Below are 17,662 nucleotides of genomic sequence, written 5' to 3' on the forward strand. Positions count from 1 at the left end.
ATCCAGCCTAACAATCTGTATCGGTCCCTCCATTTGAAGGACGGCCGACTAACTTTCATCAACCTCTGCTATAGAATCTGATTGACTAAACAATTTGTTTGAACAATAGAATTGTAGAGCTGGATCTTTTTATAACTCTTTGTAGAACAGAAACTACAGTTTTTAAGAACCTTTATATAAACCTAAGAAGGTGAAAGAATATGATACACAAAGAAAAGAAAAGAAAAGAAGAAAAAAGATCAAGCCAAGAGCCAGAAGTTCTTGTGACGTTTGGTCGTGATCAAATATCCTCCAATCTTTTTGCTCTTCTTCCTCACTGCAATGGTCATGCAAGAGGAGTTCTGAATGCAATACTCCGCCGTTGCTCGACAACTCTTCTTCTTCCTTCTCCTTCGATAGCGTCCTGTCGCCCATCTTTTCAATAGACGCCGAAGGATCGGCCTCTTTCTTTGACCAAGTACCAAAAGAGAGAGTTTATGCTTCTTAGCTTCTTCCACAATTATTGGACCTCTTTCTTTCCCTTCTAGTAATGCCATCTCTACTTGCACCTACTCAAGCAATTGAGGTGTACACATTTAGATACATATTGATATGCATATGTCTATAAGCATAGTATGAACATGAAGTTACCTCAGGCCTTCTCTTTAAGCACATGTTTCTCATAGAAAACAGAAGCTTATAGGCCTCCTTTGTGGAATTCACCTTATTCCCAAACTCAAAACCTGCAAAAAGTAGAAACAAAAACAATCACTTCCATGTTCCATCTCAACCCAGAAACACAAATCTCTGAAATTCTCACCTCGAGGCTTCAAACTCTTGAGAACATTAACAAGAACAATGGTGTCATGGCTCCGAACAGCATGAGAGAGTGTCCATTCCAAAGCCCCTTCAGCCTCAACGCTCCAATCCACAACCACCATTACTCTGTTTCCATTTTCAGACGAAGCTTTGGAGCTATCAGAGCTGAACTCTTCTTCCCCACTAACAACACTTCCTAAAAGCTCCTTCTTTTGGACATTTTCCACAGAATCTGAGATGGGTTTTTTGTGTTGTGGCCTAGAACAAACCCAGAAACAAGCCATGAAAACAGAGACCAAACAAACTTCAGCTCCCTCTAAAACTCAAAACCCACCATTTTTCTGAACTCAAAACTCAAAACCCACCATATAAACAACTTGAACATAAATACAAAAAAAAGAATGGTGGATAGGGACAGCAATGCATTGACTTTAATAGTGTGGAATTTGGAACCCAAAACTTGATGCATTAAAGATTCAGTTGTTTTGTTGTTTGAATGTCAAATGACGGTAGGGCTGTTCCAAGCCAGCTTAGACGTGCAGAACATAAATTTTTGGTAGCCAAGTCTTCAGAAATGGCTGCCACATTCATTATTCATTAATTTTTGCTTCCCTTTTCATATGATTGGAAATATGAATTGTTTGAATTATTTCACACGAGGCCTCCTCTCTTTTTCCAGTCGTCTTCTTGTCCGAGTGATTGACTCATCCACCTAACACTCTGCTCTTTCCAATGGCGTTGAACAATCAATTATTTGTTCATATTCAATCTCTTCATTCCGTCAATTATGTTAAGTTTTGGTTCTAAATTTTGCCATTATTATCATCCATCCTCTAAATATGCAATCATTTTTACATTTAATTGGCTCTTAATTAAATATGAAAGAATATTGCTAAATAAATATGAATTAGTTATCTTATTTGAACCACATAAAAAAATTTAGACAAATTGTAGAACTGTAATGGCAATATTAAATGATGTAATGGGTTCATTAAATTTCGATTTAATTATTGTTGTCTGTTGAGTCACCCACCGACAATATTAATTCTGTTTTTAATGTAGCTTCATAATATAAAATTATTTGTACCTTCATTTACAATGGTCAAATTTTTATACAAACTTTACTATATAGTTTGATATTTGCCCTCCAGCTAAGTTGTTTATTAATGCTGATATGTTAAACTTAATTTGACGCATGGATACTTAAATGGTAACCGTGACAATATTTAATTATAGTCGGATCAAAAAAAGGAAAATAGAGAAGTGATAGACCCAAGTTTAAAAGTATTGATGCCACACGGACTTGTCTGCTTTGGCTTGTTACGTATCAACGTCAGTCGGAGAGGTTTCACAGTCTTATAAGAAATGCTTAATTCTCCTCTCCAACCGACGTGGGATCTTACGATCCACCTCTCTTGGGGGCCAACGTCCTCGCTGGCACACCGCTCGGTGTTTAGTTCTGATATCATTTGTAACAACCCAAGTTTATTGCTAGCAGATTTTGTTTGCTTTGATACCAATCTATTGTGAGATCCCATATCGGTCGGAGGGGGACGAAGCATTCCTTATAATAAAGACATAGAAACCTCTTCTTAACATATGTGTTTTAAAATCGTGAGACTAATGTCGATACGTAACGAACAAAAACAGACAATATATGCTAACGGTGGGTGTATCAACAATACTAAGGTTATGAAATAGAAAATGAAAGAAGAGGGGAGAAATGTTGGTAAATTAGAGTACTAAAGTTAGTTAGTGGCTGCCATTTACACAACTATATACAGTCATATGTCACTGTGTGCCTTATTCTATAACAAGGTCTCATTTTGGAACCCACAAGCCTGCCATGCTTCTTAGCTCATTATACCCTTTTCTGAAAATTACTTACTAAAAGCTACAACTTCCACAAACATCCATTATCCAAAAGGGTTCATACAGCAAAAAAATTAGGTAGTGGCATATGATTTTAGTTACCAAGGTGGTGGCCGAGCATCCAGGGCGGCAGGAGGGTGCCGGATCTGTCGTGGTTGGCGGCGGATTCTTCGTGTCCGGTGGCGTGTGTTGGGTAAGGACAACTGGAAGCAAACAAACCCAGTTATTATGAACTCCTAATCTGAATGAATGTAATGTTTGTAATTAAGATACTAACGGCATGTTAAGAGATTGGAATGGCTGAGGAAGAAGAAGTGGAGAAGGTTCAATGGCATGGCTATGCTGCTGCTCCATTTGTGGATTTTGAGCTTGTGCTTTCTCCTTCTCCCTTATCTATTGTTCAGATTAAAAGAAAGCAAATAAATTAAGTAAGGACATTATGGTGTGCGTGTGTGCATACATGAAGGTAAGAAGAAGAAGAGAGTCACCTTCTTGGCTAACATGTTATTTTGGTCCTGAAGCGCCTTGTCCTGATCAAACATGCCACCATAATGAAATTGTTGTTATTGTTCTTGTTGTTAGAGATCAAAATTGATATTGCTACGTAAATTCTGTAAGTTTTCTAACCATCATCAATGTTATTCCATAAATGTCTATCAGATTAATCCAAGTAAAGAGATTTAAGGGTGTGTTTGTGACTGTTACAGATGCCCATCGGACAATGCTTCCTTGTTTTCCTTCCTTGTTTCGGTCTATATCTTCCTTCTTCTTTTCATTTTTTTGCATATATATATATATATATATAAATAAATAAATGTTGGGTGGGACTGAGACAAAGAATATAATTGTTGTCCTCGATCCTGTTTAGTTATTAGGGAGAGATTTTTACCTGTTGCGTCCACCCCTCATTTTTCGCCCCTTTTGAGAGGGTGTCTCGCAAGTTAAATGGACATCTCTACTCTTGTCACGTTCAAAATCATTTTAAAACCTATCTTTAACATTTATAGAGTTGAAGGGTTTTGTTGAGATTAGTTGAACAAGTTTATGTAGGTATATAGAATGATTAATCTTTGGTGGGAGTTGCATTTTTGGAGATGTGAGTGTGTATAAAAGGCAACCAAGAAAGCTTACCTTTTTCTGAAGATCTGAAATGGATTCATGCATGAGTTGGTTCTGTAGAAGAAAAGGTTGTGAAGATGAAGTGTGTATAATGATGAACAATAGTCCAATCTAACATAATCATATCCATACCTTCCTGGCTCTTACATGCTTGAGCGCAGAATCAAGTTGTTGCTCAATATTTTGAAGCTCTTTTAGACTCAAGGACTCAAGATCTTCCCCCATGAAATGCCTGCAAATCCCAACCAACTTTATACCATTCCCAGAAGAAGAAGAAGAAGAAGCAGAAGAAGCAGAAGAAGAAGAAGAAGCTAAGTTTTACCTGTGGTTCTTCTGAAGAACCTCTATTCTGGCTTTAAGCTTTGCATATTCAAGAGTCCAATTTCCCTAAACACACAAAACTTTTTCATTATAATCACCACCAACTCGATGGGACGGGACGGGACGGGATGGGTTGGGTTTGGTACGTACGTTTGATTGGCTATCATTCGCAACAAGCCGCCTCTCTGCGTACGAGTACCTTTCATAACGCTCAAGGATCTTCTCCATGCTGCTCATCAAAGCTACACTCATTCATTATACACACAATAATAATGCCAATCCAATATCAACACCCCATTCTAACTATATACTCAATTCTTTGTTGCGACTCTCTCCTTTTCTCAAACAAATGAGTTACTTTTATTAAAGTGATTTTGGCATTTTGTTTGCTGTAAATGAAATCCTATAAATCTGGTCTATTAATCTTGCTTTCGAAGTCCAAAGTTTGAATCCCTACTCCATATTGGAACTATAAAAATAAAGTACGGTAATGTCGAGAAAAATACAAATATTTAGGATGGATTGAAATGGTTGATTAAATAGTAAATTTGTAGAGTAATTGAAGTTGATCCAGTTGGTTAGTGCAAGAAGAAGAGGGGGAGGGGGCCAAGGGTTGTTCTTCATTTGTTCAACAATCAACACTAAAAAAGAGAAATCTGATATGGGTCCAATCTCAATGAGTTATGCTCATAATAAGTAGTGTAAAGTTGGAAAAAGAAAAAAAAAAACGCGACAAGGAGAATGTAGTGATTGGACTACAATACTGAAAATCCAAAATAACAATGATAATGGAATTTGGGTGGTGGGTTTTGTTGATAAGCAGCAGAAGAAACATGGGTGGTATTGATGAAGAGCAATGGAAGAACATACCATGAGTCAGTGGAGTATTCAAACAGCTTGCCCTTGGTGGAGAAGACGATAAGAGCAACCTCAGCATCGCACAGAACTGAAATCTCATGAGCCTTCTTCAGCAGACCAGACCTTCTCTTGGAGAAGGTGACTTGCATATTAATCTTGTTCTCAATCCTCTTCAACTGCACTCTTCCTCTCCCCATTTACAAACCCTAAACCAAAATCAACTCCAACTCCCTCCCAAAATATGAAACTGATTCAGAAGGGAACGAATTCAAGCAGATGGGGGCTGAGATTTTCGGATGGGTGGTTTTGTAATACCACCTTGGTTTCGTCTAATTCGTTGTCGATTTCTCATTGGCTAATCCTTTGTCTGTGACGTATCCTTTTGCCTGTCACCATCCCGCCTCTCTCTCTCTCTCAACCCTTCTTTTTCTCTTCTTTTTTTTCTTTCTCCCATTTATTTATTATTATTAGTTTTTTACTATGGTTGGGTGTGTGGTGATGTAAAACAGTTAAATTACTGACACAAATTACCCTTCGTTTTGGGTAACTTTATGAATCAGTTCCAGTACTCTCCACTGCCTCCCATATCTCACTTATACAATCATTAGGAAATATTAATTAAATTATCTCCCTTGTTTAAATTGGTTAATGTATTTTAGTAATTAAATTACAATTTAAAGCTTTAATAATATTACTTAACTTTATTAATGTGTATATATATAAAGTTAGTGCAGGAAATTTTGTCCAATGGGCCTTTTTTTTTTATTCTCTCTCTTCAATATTAGATAGAGATATTCTTTATAATATTAATATCAAATATTCCACATTATTTTCAAATTATTTTTTAATTACTATAAAACAAAAACAGCATGAATTCCCATTTTAAATATATATTTTTAATTTCCACTTGTCATATTTGTATCTTATATTGAAGTCCCGATAATTTTGAATATTTATGTATATTTAGTTGCCTTTTTCATTATTTTATATTTATTCCAATTTTCATTCTCATCAAAATAATAATAATTTATTCCAATGGACTATAATAACATTTCTCTAAAAAAAAAAAAAAAAAAACTTCTAAAGGGATAATTCTCGATATAATTATTTAAAAAATATTATAAAGCATACGAATAAAAACAATAATATTCAATAAATAAAAATATTATGTAATGTCGTTTGAGATCTGAGCATCCCTAATCTTCACTCGTCCCTATTTCACATATTGTTATGTAAATATAGATTCTACGTCCTGTTTAGGGTGGGTTAAACTTTTTCAGCAAGAAATACAAACTAAATTTATAAATGGACGGTACCATATGAGCTCTATCCTTAAAAACTACAAAAGCATCATCTATAATACTCGAGCCAACTTCGAATACAGAATCAACCGAGTTGCACTCTGAATCAAAACCCTAAAAAAGATGTCATGGAACTAAGAAACTACTAGACTTGATGCAATTGGTGCAAAAAATTACTCGGTGCATTCACATGTATGGGGAGTTATTTGGTGTCTAAAAGAGGCAACTTTCCTACAAAGGGGTTGTTTTTTTTCAAAGAGAAAATAGTGTTGAAATTGAAATTGCACATAATGGGGCAAAGGTGGCTTGTCTTCTCAACCCCACAATTGACCATTTTATTGCCCTAATTTGGATATCGAACCCATTATTTTCGCTCGAATATTTCACCAAACGTGGTGCTATCTCTTCCTCTTATACACACTTACCTCAAATCTACGTTACTCATTAAACACCATAAAATTTTGGTTACTATACTCAACCTGCAAAAAGTTCTCATCTTCTTATCTTAACTCTAGATATAACAATTATCGATTTATTTGAAGTATATTATTCGATATGTAATACACTTTTAATAATTGTTTTCAAATGTATTTTCTCATCCACGTTTTCCAAAACATTTCTTACAAACGTGACTTATGACTCGAACATACGTCGATATGTCCTCAAAATCTTTTTTTTTTTTTTTACTGGGTTAGAACAAGTGTGGTACAATCACTGTCTACGTTGCCGCAAGAATACGATTGTGATAAGTGACGATATTTCGAAATATGAATGTTGTATAACGATTTTATTTAATTTTAGTTTTAGATGTTAATTCTTTGCTTACTTCTCACCCTGACAAGACGTAGAGCGATTAGCTTCTTCCGAACAAATTCCTTTCTTATTCTTTTGGATTGAAACCCTTTTATATTCCACAAATCTTTTATTTATTATTTATTTTTTTTATTTTAAATCAATTAATTTAATAAATTAAGGTTTTGGGGTAAATATTTATTTAAGAAAAAAACAATACTTTTAGTGTTGGAGAAAAGGGTACGTAGCTTTCTCTCACCTCACTGGGCCTCAATTTTGGGCCCAATTTTATAGTATGGGCTGAAGCCTTATTTCTCTTTCACAAATATTTTGGTTTTAGTTCTTTTATAATGGGCCTAATTTTTTAATTACATATTTCTCAAACAAATTTAAAATTTTAAAAAGGGTCGGAAAAGGTTGGATCCTCTTATTTTGATTTCTCGGAATTGGGATCCTAATGCATATAGATACAAATGGTCCAATGGGAGCAAGAATTTCCAGGAACATTTCATTTCATTTCTGAGCAGAAGAGCCATTTTCATTTTCCAAGTAGTGTTCGCTCGATTACGTGTTGATCAATATTCGATTGGTTGGTCTGAGGTTATTCCAAAATAAAAGAAAAGTATAATGGTTTGAATGCATTTGGAACCTCGGATGGTACATTAAATTGATTTGATTGTCCTAAGTTTAGAAGTATATGATAATGTTATTTATGATATTGGGGTATCCTACAGCACATGAGAGAGAGAGAGAGAGAGAGTGCCCTTTCAACAAATTAAACTCTCTTCACTATTTGCACAGCCCATCAATCCTGTGCCACGTCAGCAGAGTCGGTTGGAAAGCAGGTTTATGGGCCGTGAATGGATGTCGGCCCAACATGTAGTAAGCCCATGTCCTGTGAACACTACGAATTGCATAATTAAATTAAAGTCGGATTCTGCGCGTGAATAATGACATACAAGAGACACATCACAGAGAGAAAACTGCACCAATTAAGTCGCTTTATATGAGTTGATGAGATAGTGAAAGGGACGTAGGGTCGGAATAAATTTGCGTAGTTGGGATTGTTTCCCTACCATTCCTTCTCCAATCTTTACTACGTCTATGTTTGCACATTTTTTTTACGATAAAAAATTTCACTCATTATTCTCTCTATAAACTTTGGTTTCAAATTCTCCGCTTCGAGAGTGACATCTGAAAGTGGAGTAGGCAGTGGACAATATCGATACATAGAGATGGAAGCAAAACCTTTCTAAATCCATCATTTTCATTTCTCTTCATTTCAAATCTTGGGTTTTAGTTCATCAATCTTTTCAATAATAACATCTAATAACTCGAATTTATTGAAAACTTCAAATTTAAAGATGGTGTTTACCTCTCTGTCATAAACAAATGATTCTGTTGGTTTAGAGACATTAATTAGATTCCTAACTGCAAAAAAACACATTGAATTATTAATTGAGGAAAAGAGAAAATAAATGGGGTTTAATGAACCATATGGGGATGGCCCACCAGTGGTTGGATAAAAGACAAAAGCTTTTTGTATTGGGAAAGGTGGCTGGCACTTGAGTTGGACACCATGAGCCTTTGTTTCTCTTATGGATATCTATTATCACACACCATACCCTAACTCTCCAACAACAAAATGCCTAAAAATTCAATCTTTCTCCATTTTTGATACTCATCTTTTCTCTATGCACATCTCACATTGTAACCAAACTTGGGTTGATCAACATTTTCTTATTTAAAAAAAAAAACGTTAGATTTTCCGTGGATGGCTGTAACTGTCTATGCTCACCTCCAGTAGATATCGTCCTTTTCCTTTTAGGCTTTCTCTCAAAGTTTTAAAACGCATCTGTTAAAGAGAGATTTTCACACCCTTATATAAGAATGTTTCCTCCCCCTCTCTAACTGATGTGAGACTTTCTTTCTTGAGGATCCAACGTCCTCGCTAACACATTGCCCAATACCTGATTCTGATATCATTTGTAACCGTAGAAGCTTACCGTTAACAAATATTGTCCGTTTAGACCCATTATGTATCATCGTCAGTCTCACGATTTTAGAGCGTGTCTAATGTAGAAAAGATCTCATCAAAATCATGAATGCAATCTAATCTCTTGGGGGAAAAGAAAAAAAATGGAAGCTTTAGATGAATCCACTAAAGGGGGAAACTTCCTGTTGGCCCTTTTTTCTAACCAAAGGATGTGACAAGTGACCCCCACAAGATGGGTTTGTCAAAGATGAGAGGAGGATGATAATTGATGGAGCCCATTTCCCCAATAACAAGAAGCTGCCAAGTGCCATTTGGATGTGAAACCATAGATGGAGATTCATTTGTGTTTGTTTTTAAAGTAGTGCCTGCTTTTCCTTTCACATCCATAAACACTAAAATTTCTTAACTTTCACACACAAAAAGAACCAAATAATGCAATTTGATTCATCAAAGCCCTTCGCTTCACAAAAGGGGGTGTTTTTTTGTATTCCATAATTCATTACCGGGTTTGGTTTTAATTAATGTCGATAATCACCTTTTTAATCACTCATCATTAGAACCAACGCTCTATCTCTCCACGATATTCCTTAAATTATTGGTTTGGTCAACTCTTCATTTTTCTTTTCAAAACCCTTTCTTTTGGTCTCTTTTTAATGAAGTATTAGCTTTTGAATCCGATGATGTGTTGCACATGACTTGTAAAATGAATGAATAGTTCTTCAATTTTTTTCCAAAAGGTTGTTAGATCACGTGTCTCCAATAATACTTTATTCCTATTCCAGCTACATTTTTTATCCCTTTAAAATCTACATTCTTCTTAGCTTCGAAACGAGTTTGACAGCATTCAAAAGAAAAATCGTCTATTATATAAGATTATTTATATTTGGAAACGACAACCCTATGGAGTAGAAAAATTGAAACTTTAGAAAAAGGAAAACATCAGCGTCAAAACTAAACACAATAAACTAACTACAAGACACATGTACTAAAATAATGTAGTATAGTGACAAACGTATAGTACAAATAATTAATTATTTATTGAAACGTTACCTATAAATTATTCTCTTTCACTATAGTATTTGTTCGGAGAGATGTGGCAACAACCTCACCATAAGTAAATTTTCACTGGTGAGGATGAAAAAAATGATCCAAAAGTTTAAAACTTTAAATTAACTAAATATTGGTTGGAGAATATGATACACAAAATTGCATAGTTTTGAGAGGATTAGAAGTAATCCTTTCATGGATTTTGGCAAGTTTCAAATGCACTTTTTGATATTTTCTTTTCCTTTTGTTGAACTTTATGTTGTGCAAATCCGATGTCAGTAGATTACCATTGATTTTGTACGCTCTTTAAAGCAGGTCTCATCCATTTGCAAACCCGCAGTTTTCTCTCTTCGTCTCTCCGATCATTGGGAGCAATTGAAGCTTCATTTATTCAGGTTATTTGCTTGTTTTTCAGGCTCCCATTTCAATCTCTTTACTGTAGTTGCTCTAGCTGAGCATTCTTGTTTGTCTCTTGAGCTCTTCCATTCACGTGAAATTCAGACATTCTTTTGTCGTCTTGTGCATTTCAGTTGTCTGTATTTGGATTCTCTGAGATGGGTTTCTCTTTTGAACCCAACTGATTGATTGTTTCAACCCGATGGTTGCTTCGGGAAGATAGTTTCTTGACTTTCTTTCTATTTATGCTTAGTGGGGTGGAGGGGTTAGCTTCTGGGGATTATGCGGATTGCTTTGATGATATCTCTTATTGTACCAAGGTTTTGTTTGTGAATCATGATTTGGAGCTGTTGGGGTTGAAGAAGTTTACAAGAACAAGGATAGTGATTTGGGTGTTGGGGTCAGGTGGGTTTGTTTTCAAACCTCGCAAGCTTTGATCTTGCTGTATAATGGAGTCATGGAACTATGGTTCTCAAGGGAAGGGATTCGTGTCTGATGAGATGAATTCATCCACTAATTCACCTCTGAGAAGTAAATATTCGTTGTTGGGTTGGGAATTCAAGAACCCATGTAGTTTTGTGGAGAATCAGAGCTTTGGGGAGCTGGAATTTCCCCAAATGGTTGGCAAGCAATTAGCTGATGAGTCTGTCAGCCATGGCCTGAATACCAAAATTGAAGAGGAGTCCACTTCTAAGCTCTCTGGCTCCATTGTAGACTCCAACAATCGGGATTCATCTCTTATTGATTTGAAGCTTGGCAGATTTATTGATCAAGGCGATGCTCATAGTTCCAAATACTCCAAGAGAGCTGCAATTTCATCTTCCACTGAATCATCAACTTCTCAGAAGAGAATGCGAAGTCAAGGAGTGAATTTCCAGGCTGCGTTTTGCCAAGTCTATGGCTGTAACAAGGATCTCACCTCCTCTAAAGAGTATCACAAGAGACATAAAGTTTGTGAGGTTCATTCAAAGACTGCCAAAGTTATTGTGAACGGCATAGAACAGAGATTTTGTCAGCAATGTAGCAGGTTGGTTATATTTTCCCTGATTACCCTGCTTGATTTGGGCACTATGATTAAGGACTTGGTTTTACCTGCAGGTTTCATTTGCTGGTTGAATTTGATGATGGTAAACGCAGCTGTCGTAAAAGGCTTGCAGGCCACAATGAACGCAGAAGAAAGCCTCAAGTCAGTTTTCACTCGGGAAGGGCACAGAGATTGCTTCAGCCATATAATGGTATTATTTCTCTATGTTCATTGTAGATTAAAAGTATATGAAGAATTATGAACTATGAACTTTTTGAGAGTTGATCCCTTCCTTTTAGCCTTTCTTGTTAATCATTTCTGAAGAACCTTCTAATGATTTTTCCCCTGGGTTGAAGAAATTTTGATGGTTATTTGTTTATTACTTCATTTGGATCATCCAAGCCAACAACCACATTTAAAGAAGTGAAAGTAAAGTGTTACAGCTGTTTATTTAAACTTTGTTGGAGTGTTGTTTGGTACTTGGCAGATGAATTTTGCCTTTTATGTTGCCATGAAAGTGAACGTAATGTCATCTGATACTAGCACCTAGCAACATAATAGGACTTTATCCGTATCAATCTCATACCTTACTGGGTTTGATAAGATCAAACTCAGAAAAAAGATGAGCGAAGTCTTCAAAATTCTTTTCTTGGAAACATGCATCCATTTGGTGTAAATAGTTGTGAAATCCCACGTTGGTTGGAGTGGGGAACGAAACATTTCTTATAAGAATGTGAAAACCTCTCCCAAGTAGATGCATTTTAAAACTATGGGCAATACGTAACGGGCCAAAGCAAACATATCTTTTAGCGGTGGGCTTGGGTTGTTGCAAATTGTATCAGAGCCAGACATCGGGCGGTATGCTAGCGAGGACGCTAGGCCCCTGGGGGGGGGGGTGGATTGTGAGATCCCATATCGGTTGGAGAGGGGAACAAAGTATTCCTTATAAGGGTGTGGAAGCCTCTTCCTAGCAATGCGTTTTAAAATCGTGAGGCTGACAGCGATACGTAACGGGCCAAAACGGATAATGTCTACTAGCAGTGGGTTTGGGCTGTTACAAATGGTATTAGAGACAGACACTAGGCGGTGTGCTAGCTATTGTGAGATCCCATATTGGTTGGAGAGGAGAACGAAACATTCCTTTTAAGGGTGTGGAATCTCTCCTTAGCAGACGCGTTTTAAAATCGTGAGGCTGACAGTGATACGTAACAGGCCAAAGGAGACAATATTTGCAAGCGGTGGGTTTGAGCGGTTACAAATGGTACTAGAGCCAGACACCGGGCGGTGTGCCAGTAAGGACATTGGCTCCCAAGGGGGGTGGATTGTGAGATCCCACATCGGTTGGAGTGGGGAACGAAACATTCCTTAGTGTGGAAATCTCTCCTTAGAAGACGCGTTTTAAAACCATGAGGTTGACGACAATACGTAACAAGCCAAAACAGACAATATCCGTTAGCAGTGGGCTTGGACTGTTACAGTAACGATGGGACAATATCTTAAATCTTTCCAGTAACATGACACTAGAGGTTCGAAGTCAAAGATTCCTGACAACCATCCATCCTGAACATGTGCTGCTTGATTGCCTAGCTGTTTTAATGTCTTCAATATCTAGTTAACGTGTTTCATCTATTTGTTTGGGGTAATCTATGTGTATGTTTGAATCTGATTATGCTGTTTTCAGCATCTTTTAAAATCTTCATTGATTCACTATATTTGTTAATATTGGCACCTCCTTGTTAATATTCACAGTACTGGTTGAAAATTTCAGGTATTGGGGACAGCAGATTTCAGGAGAAAACTCCGACAGCAACTTCATTTATCTGCAAAGATATATTGTCTAGTGGTCTTTATTATCCAGAGAAGCTTGGAGACAATGATTGGTGTAAGCGTGTTCTAGTTGAGGGCAAGAATGACTATAATCCTATATCTGCAACTTCATTGAGCAACAGGCATTTGAATGTGAAATCTCCATTGCTTCCCTATGATTTTGAAGTACAGATTCCTCCTTTTCAAGAACATGGAACTAGTACAGCTCCTTCAGTAAACAACATGTTATGCGACACAACTTGCCAGTATTCCCATAATGTGGGAGGTCCTCATATTGATACAACACATCCTTTGTTCCACCACACTACCTTATCAAGCGAAGACTTTGGAGTTTATGATGCAGCATCAACCATCCAAGGACTTTCTGGAATTCCAGACTCTGGTTGTGCTCTCTCTCTTCTGTCATCTCAATCACAAACTGCATCGAACCATCCATCTATAGTTCACATTCCTCGTGCTTTCGTTATGTCCGAGAGTCCATCGAATTACAGCATGAGCGAACTCTCCGAAAAGCTCATGGGAGTGAGCTCACAGGCTTCTTCGACTGGGATTTCGAGTAAGTTTGCCTCGGGGATGAGTGAAGCTCAAATGGGTCCGATATTGACGTGTGATCGTAATGATCGTACTGTCGCCTTTCAGATTCCTGATGGGGTTCTTCATAGATCGGGTTTGGTGAATTCCAAGGCTAATCTTTCGTATGAACACACTCCAACTATCGACTTACTACAACTTTCATCACAACTCCATCGAGTTGAACATCAAAGGCACTCCATGCAGGTACATAAATAAGAACATTATACTGACAGAATCAATGAGATCAATAAAGTAAGAGCTCAAATTAAAAGTAATCTAGAAAGTACTTGCTTTTCATGTTCTTAGCCAGACAAGAAAAGCGGTTGCATCACTGTTAGTGGGAGAATGCTACAACATGTTCTATTTCTGGTATCATTATACATTATATAAAAGATTTTTTAATAGTTTCGACTGAAACCGAACACGTCTTCTGATACAGGACTCGGCCTAGGAGACTTCGTGAAGGCTGTTGTGAAGTTGAAACTTGAACCTATTGGACCTATGTCAATGATACATTTTGTTAGCCAAGGAGAGAATAAATTGTTGTATAATTTTCCTATCTAGTACACCTCTAACCTTGTCTTCTTTCTTGATTCTGCTGCTGTTCCTATAATACCAATGCTTTTATTTTGAGACTAACTCGTCGAATCCCGAAAAAATTTCGTTGTAAAATATAGTTCATATGGTTATTGTAGTCCTAAGAGACCTGCCCTTTGATTAAGATGCTACACTTATGCTTAACGTCCTCATTGCATATGCCTACAGTAGAGGTTCTTGTCCCGAGAACTGCTTCCATTGCTTTCATCCAATTCCATTTGGGAAAGATTCAATATTTTTGTCAAAAAGGCATCAATTTTCAAGATTTGGTTGAAGTTTTTAAGGTAGATCAGTTCATTTTAACAACCAGGACTGGGATTTAGATGTAAATCATTAGTAATTTGTTTCAAAAACCGAATATGAAAGTTGGAGTTTACTCGAGATGAGAACGCAACAATCCCAGACCGAATAGATAGATACTGCTCATCAAATTATAGAAACCATATGAAAAAAATCTTCTTTAACTGTGGCTAAGATCACTGATAAGTGAATCATAATACCACATTCTCTACCAATACTCTTAGCTTCCAAACAGATTCTAAGCCGGTACCATTGGAAGGTAGCTAACATCAGTAAAAATGTTTCGAGAAGTATCGATAATCTGAATCGGATACATCTACTTCTAGGCACCATTAGGCAGATTGGTTGGCAGCTTTACTGCCTGATGGGTTCAGCTCATCCCATGCTTCAATCCAAGTGACCATGGCATCTGCAAGCTTGTCGAAGTATTCGTCGATGCCACCGAGTTTTGCTTTAACTTGCTTGGAGAGTTCGATGTAGCATTCCTGCACTGTGGTGCATTCTGCTGGAAGTTTAACAGCTTGGAAAAATGGTATTAGTTCTTCTTGCCAATAGATTCCCTTGTATTCTTTCTTCAGGTTCACAAATGGGTTGCTTGCTTTGCTATGCCAAATGTAGGGCAATCCCGTCTTCACTCCGAACCCTAGATGGTCGCATATAACCTAGTACACAAGATTCAAATACGATCAGCTTCGATCGAGGTATTGCAGAATGAATCATCTGGTCATGGAATGACAATGTACCTTCATGCACCAGCCAGCCCACATATCGTCGTAGCGTCCAATTGGCTGACCATCACCCATGAGACCGAAATACATCGCTGGACCGATCAGCTCACGGTCAAATGCCAGATTCATACCACACATGGGGAAGAGGGTTGACTTTGGAATAGTCAAGACTGCATCTACATATCTATGGTATAGCTAATCAATCAGCTTATGATAATTGACCAGCCAAGAAAATGCTAAAATGTAGTGTAAATCTAGAAGTTTATACCTTGTATTTCTCTCGAGAGGCTTCACGAGCTGGGTGGGTGCGTCATAATCCGGGATGTTGAGCCACAGGCCATGAGACACTGCGGTTGGGACACCTTCCCGGAGACTAAACGGATAACCACGGACAAAGTCAGCACCCTCACGGTATGGGTCGTACAAGGTATTGAAGAAGTGCGGCGTAGCTGGGGTCAGAAGGTTCTTGATGTGCTGCTCAAGTGCATTGATGTTCTTGCCTGATGGGTCCTTTGCAACCTGCAAGATCAAAACCAAGAACAATCCTCAGATCCAAATGGAACGATCTCATCATTCACACCCACATAGAATTAAGAAATCTACATGGATCCACAAAGTTGGACCTTGTAGATCATGGATCAGAAAGCTGAACTAACAGAATCTTAGCTCAAGCCATCTGAGTTCACTTGCTTGACTTAATTATGCAGCAAATCCATGAGTTTGGTCAACTACATTAAGAAATCTAAATTGATTTGTGATCTTGGGTGAGCTTCCCGGCAGATCTATAACTAAGCAGAGAGTTCATAAATCCAATAATCTAAAACTCAACAATATCACTAAAACAGGGGAAGGCAAGGCCAAGATTACCAGAACTAGCTATCAAAAACACCTCAAAATCGACTATTCAAATCTCAAAACAGATAAGATCCAAAATCCAGAACAGGGAAAGGGAGGAGAGAGGAAACTCACGAAACAGTCATCATCAATGGTATAGATATACTTCTTCTTGGAGACCATGTAGCCAAAGCAGCGGCAGGCAGAATCCTTGAAGGAAATGCAAGAGGCCTTAGGACCCAGAATCCGATTGATGTCGTTGCGATTGTAGAGCTCGTAATCGAAACCCTCGGGGACGTTAATGACCTTAGAGGGGTCACCGTCCTGAACAATGATGAGATGGTAAGGCTGGAAAAAGGGCCTCCACATCTCCAGAAAATCCAGGTTTCGGATGGTGGGTATCACTATATCCAGCTCTTCTTTCAGCAGGGGCACCGGAGAAACTTTCGAATCCGCCATTTTCAAGTCGAGAGAGATGAAATCAAATTGTGGGTTTTGAAGTTCGAGCTTGAAATGCAATGAGATTTGGAGAAGGGTTTATATAGTTGAACAGAAGACGTCCAAAACACACTGAATTACAGAGATGAGAGACTCCAAGTTGTAGAATATTCCGCCCTCCACTATTCAAGTGATCGCATCTTCCTTTCCCATCCGTTTTCTATACGTTACAACCCTAATCTCATTCAAAGTTTCAAGCTTTAAATTTAGTTCGCTCAATCCATTAAAAAATATATATTTTTTTTTATAAAAAAAAGTTCTTAACTTTTGAACTTAAAAAAAATATATTATCCTTTAAAACTTATTGATTATATGCCAATCATGTTCTTAATTGTTTTAGTTTAATGTTCTTAAAATAAGTATTGAAAACAATTTAATGTTTCAAAAGTATATATTAAAATGAATAAAAATTGAAATTATAGGGATATAGGCAAATATTTTGTAAATTGGGATTCCAAATATTAAAACAATAATAAAGGAAATTTAGTTTGTTGGTGAAAATATATTACGACACGTGGCATAAAGCTAAAAGCCAGCGTGGATTACGGCATTAATTTTGGGGTACGAAGGTGACGTGTCAGGCAAAGTTTTGGTTGGTGGTGGGCGATCGTCCAGAATGGACTCCTTCAAAGCCGCCGGTGACGAAGTTATGAGGGCATCTGCCGTACGACGTGAAAATAGTCTTGACAGAGATAATAAATGCGACTTTAAGTTTTGAATATAGTAGTCGTACACGTGGCGCACGGACGTTGCGTGTATCTGACATTTCTGTCGTGTAATA

At 37.3% G+C, this 17,662-nt stretch overlaps 4 protein-coding genes across 4 annotated transcripts; 1 reads left to right on the top strand and 3 right to left on the bottom strand.

The window, feature by feature from the left end:
* Positions 1 to 21: 21 nt before the first annotated feature.
* Positions 22 to 1,225, bottom strand: LOC111495368. The gene is made up of 3 exons (XM_023145373.1): positions 800 to 1,225; positions 631 to 722; positions 22 to 548 (listed from the first exon to the last, which is right to left on the bottom strand). The coding sequence occupies exons 1-3, from the start codon at positions 1,080 to 1,082 to the stop codon at positions 240 to 242; spliced, it is 684 nt and encodes a 227-aa protein (XP_023001141.1). The 5' UTR covers positions 1,083 to 1,225; the 3' UTR covers positions 22 to 239.
* A 1,288-nt stretch (positions 1,226 to 2,513) lies between these two features.
* On the bottom strand, positions 2,514 to 5,404 carry LOC111495402 (truncated transcription factor CAULIFLOWER A-like). The gene is made up of 8 exons (XM_023145426.1): positions 4,981 to 5,404; positions 4,261 to 4,339; positions 4,112 to 4,176; positions 3,922 to 4,021; positions 3,802 to 3,843; positions 3,159 to 3,200; positions 2,948 to 3,063; positions 2,514 to 2,873 (listed from the first exon to the last, which is right to left on the bottom strand). The coding sequence occupies exons 1-8, from the start codon at positions 5,163 to 5,165 to the stop codon at positions 2,765 to 2,767; spliced, it is 738 nt and encodes a 245-aa protein (XP_023001194.1). The 5' UTR covers positions 5,166 to 5,404; the 3' UTR covers positions 2,514 to 2,764.
* Positions 5,405 to 10,187: 4,783 nt separating this feature from the next.
* LOC111495395 (squamosa promoter-binding-like protein 17) lies at positions 10,188 to 14,669 on the top strand. Its single transcript, XM_023145416.1, has 5 exons — positions 10,188 to 10,499; positions 10,635 to 11,527; positions 11,599 to 11,735; positions 13,293 to 14,128; positions 14,364 to 14,669. The coding sequence occupies exons 2-5, from the start codon at positions 10,950 to 10,952 to the stop codon at positions 14,373 to 14,375; spliced, it is 1,563 nt and encodes a 520-aa protein (XP_023001184.1). The 5' UTR covers positions 10,188 to 10,499; positions 10,635 to 10,949; the 3' UTR covers positions 14,376 to 14,669.
* A 239-nt stretch (positions 14,670 to 14,908) lies between these two features.
* On the bottom strand, positions 14,909 to 17,025 carry LOC111495399 (probable UDP-arabinopyranose mutase 2). Its single transcript, XM_023145423.1, has 4 exons — positions 16,519 to 17,025; positions 15,818 to 16,068; positions 15,565 to 15,733; positions 14,909 to 15,483 (listed from the first exon to the last, which is right to left on the bottom strand). The coding sequence occupies exons 1-4, from the start codon at positions 16,840 to 16,842 to the stop codon at positions 15,154 to 15,156; spliced, it is 1,074 nt and encodes a 357-aa protein (XP_023001191.1). The 5' UTR covers positions 16,843 to 17,025; the 3' UTR covers positions 14,909 to 15,153.
* Between the last annotated feature and the right edge of the window lie 637 nt (positions 17,026 to 17,662).

This window comes from Cucurbita maxima, unplaced genomic scaffold, assembly GCF_002738345.1.
Source record: "Cucurbita maxima cultivar Rimu unplaced genomic scaffold, Cmax_1.0 Cma_Scf00021, whole genome shotgun sequence".
NCBI classification, from domain to species: Eukaryota; Viridiplantae; Streptophyta; class Magnoliopsida; order Cucurbitales; family Cucurbitaceae; genus Cucurbita; species Cucurbita maxima.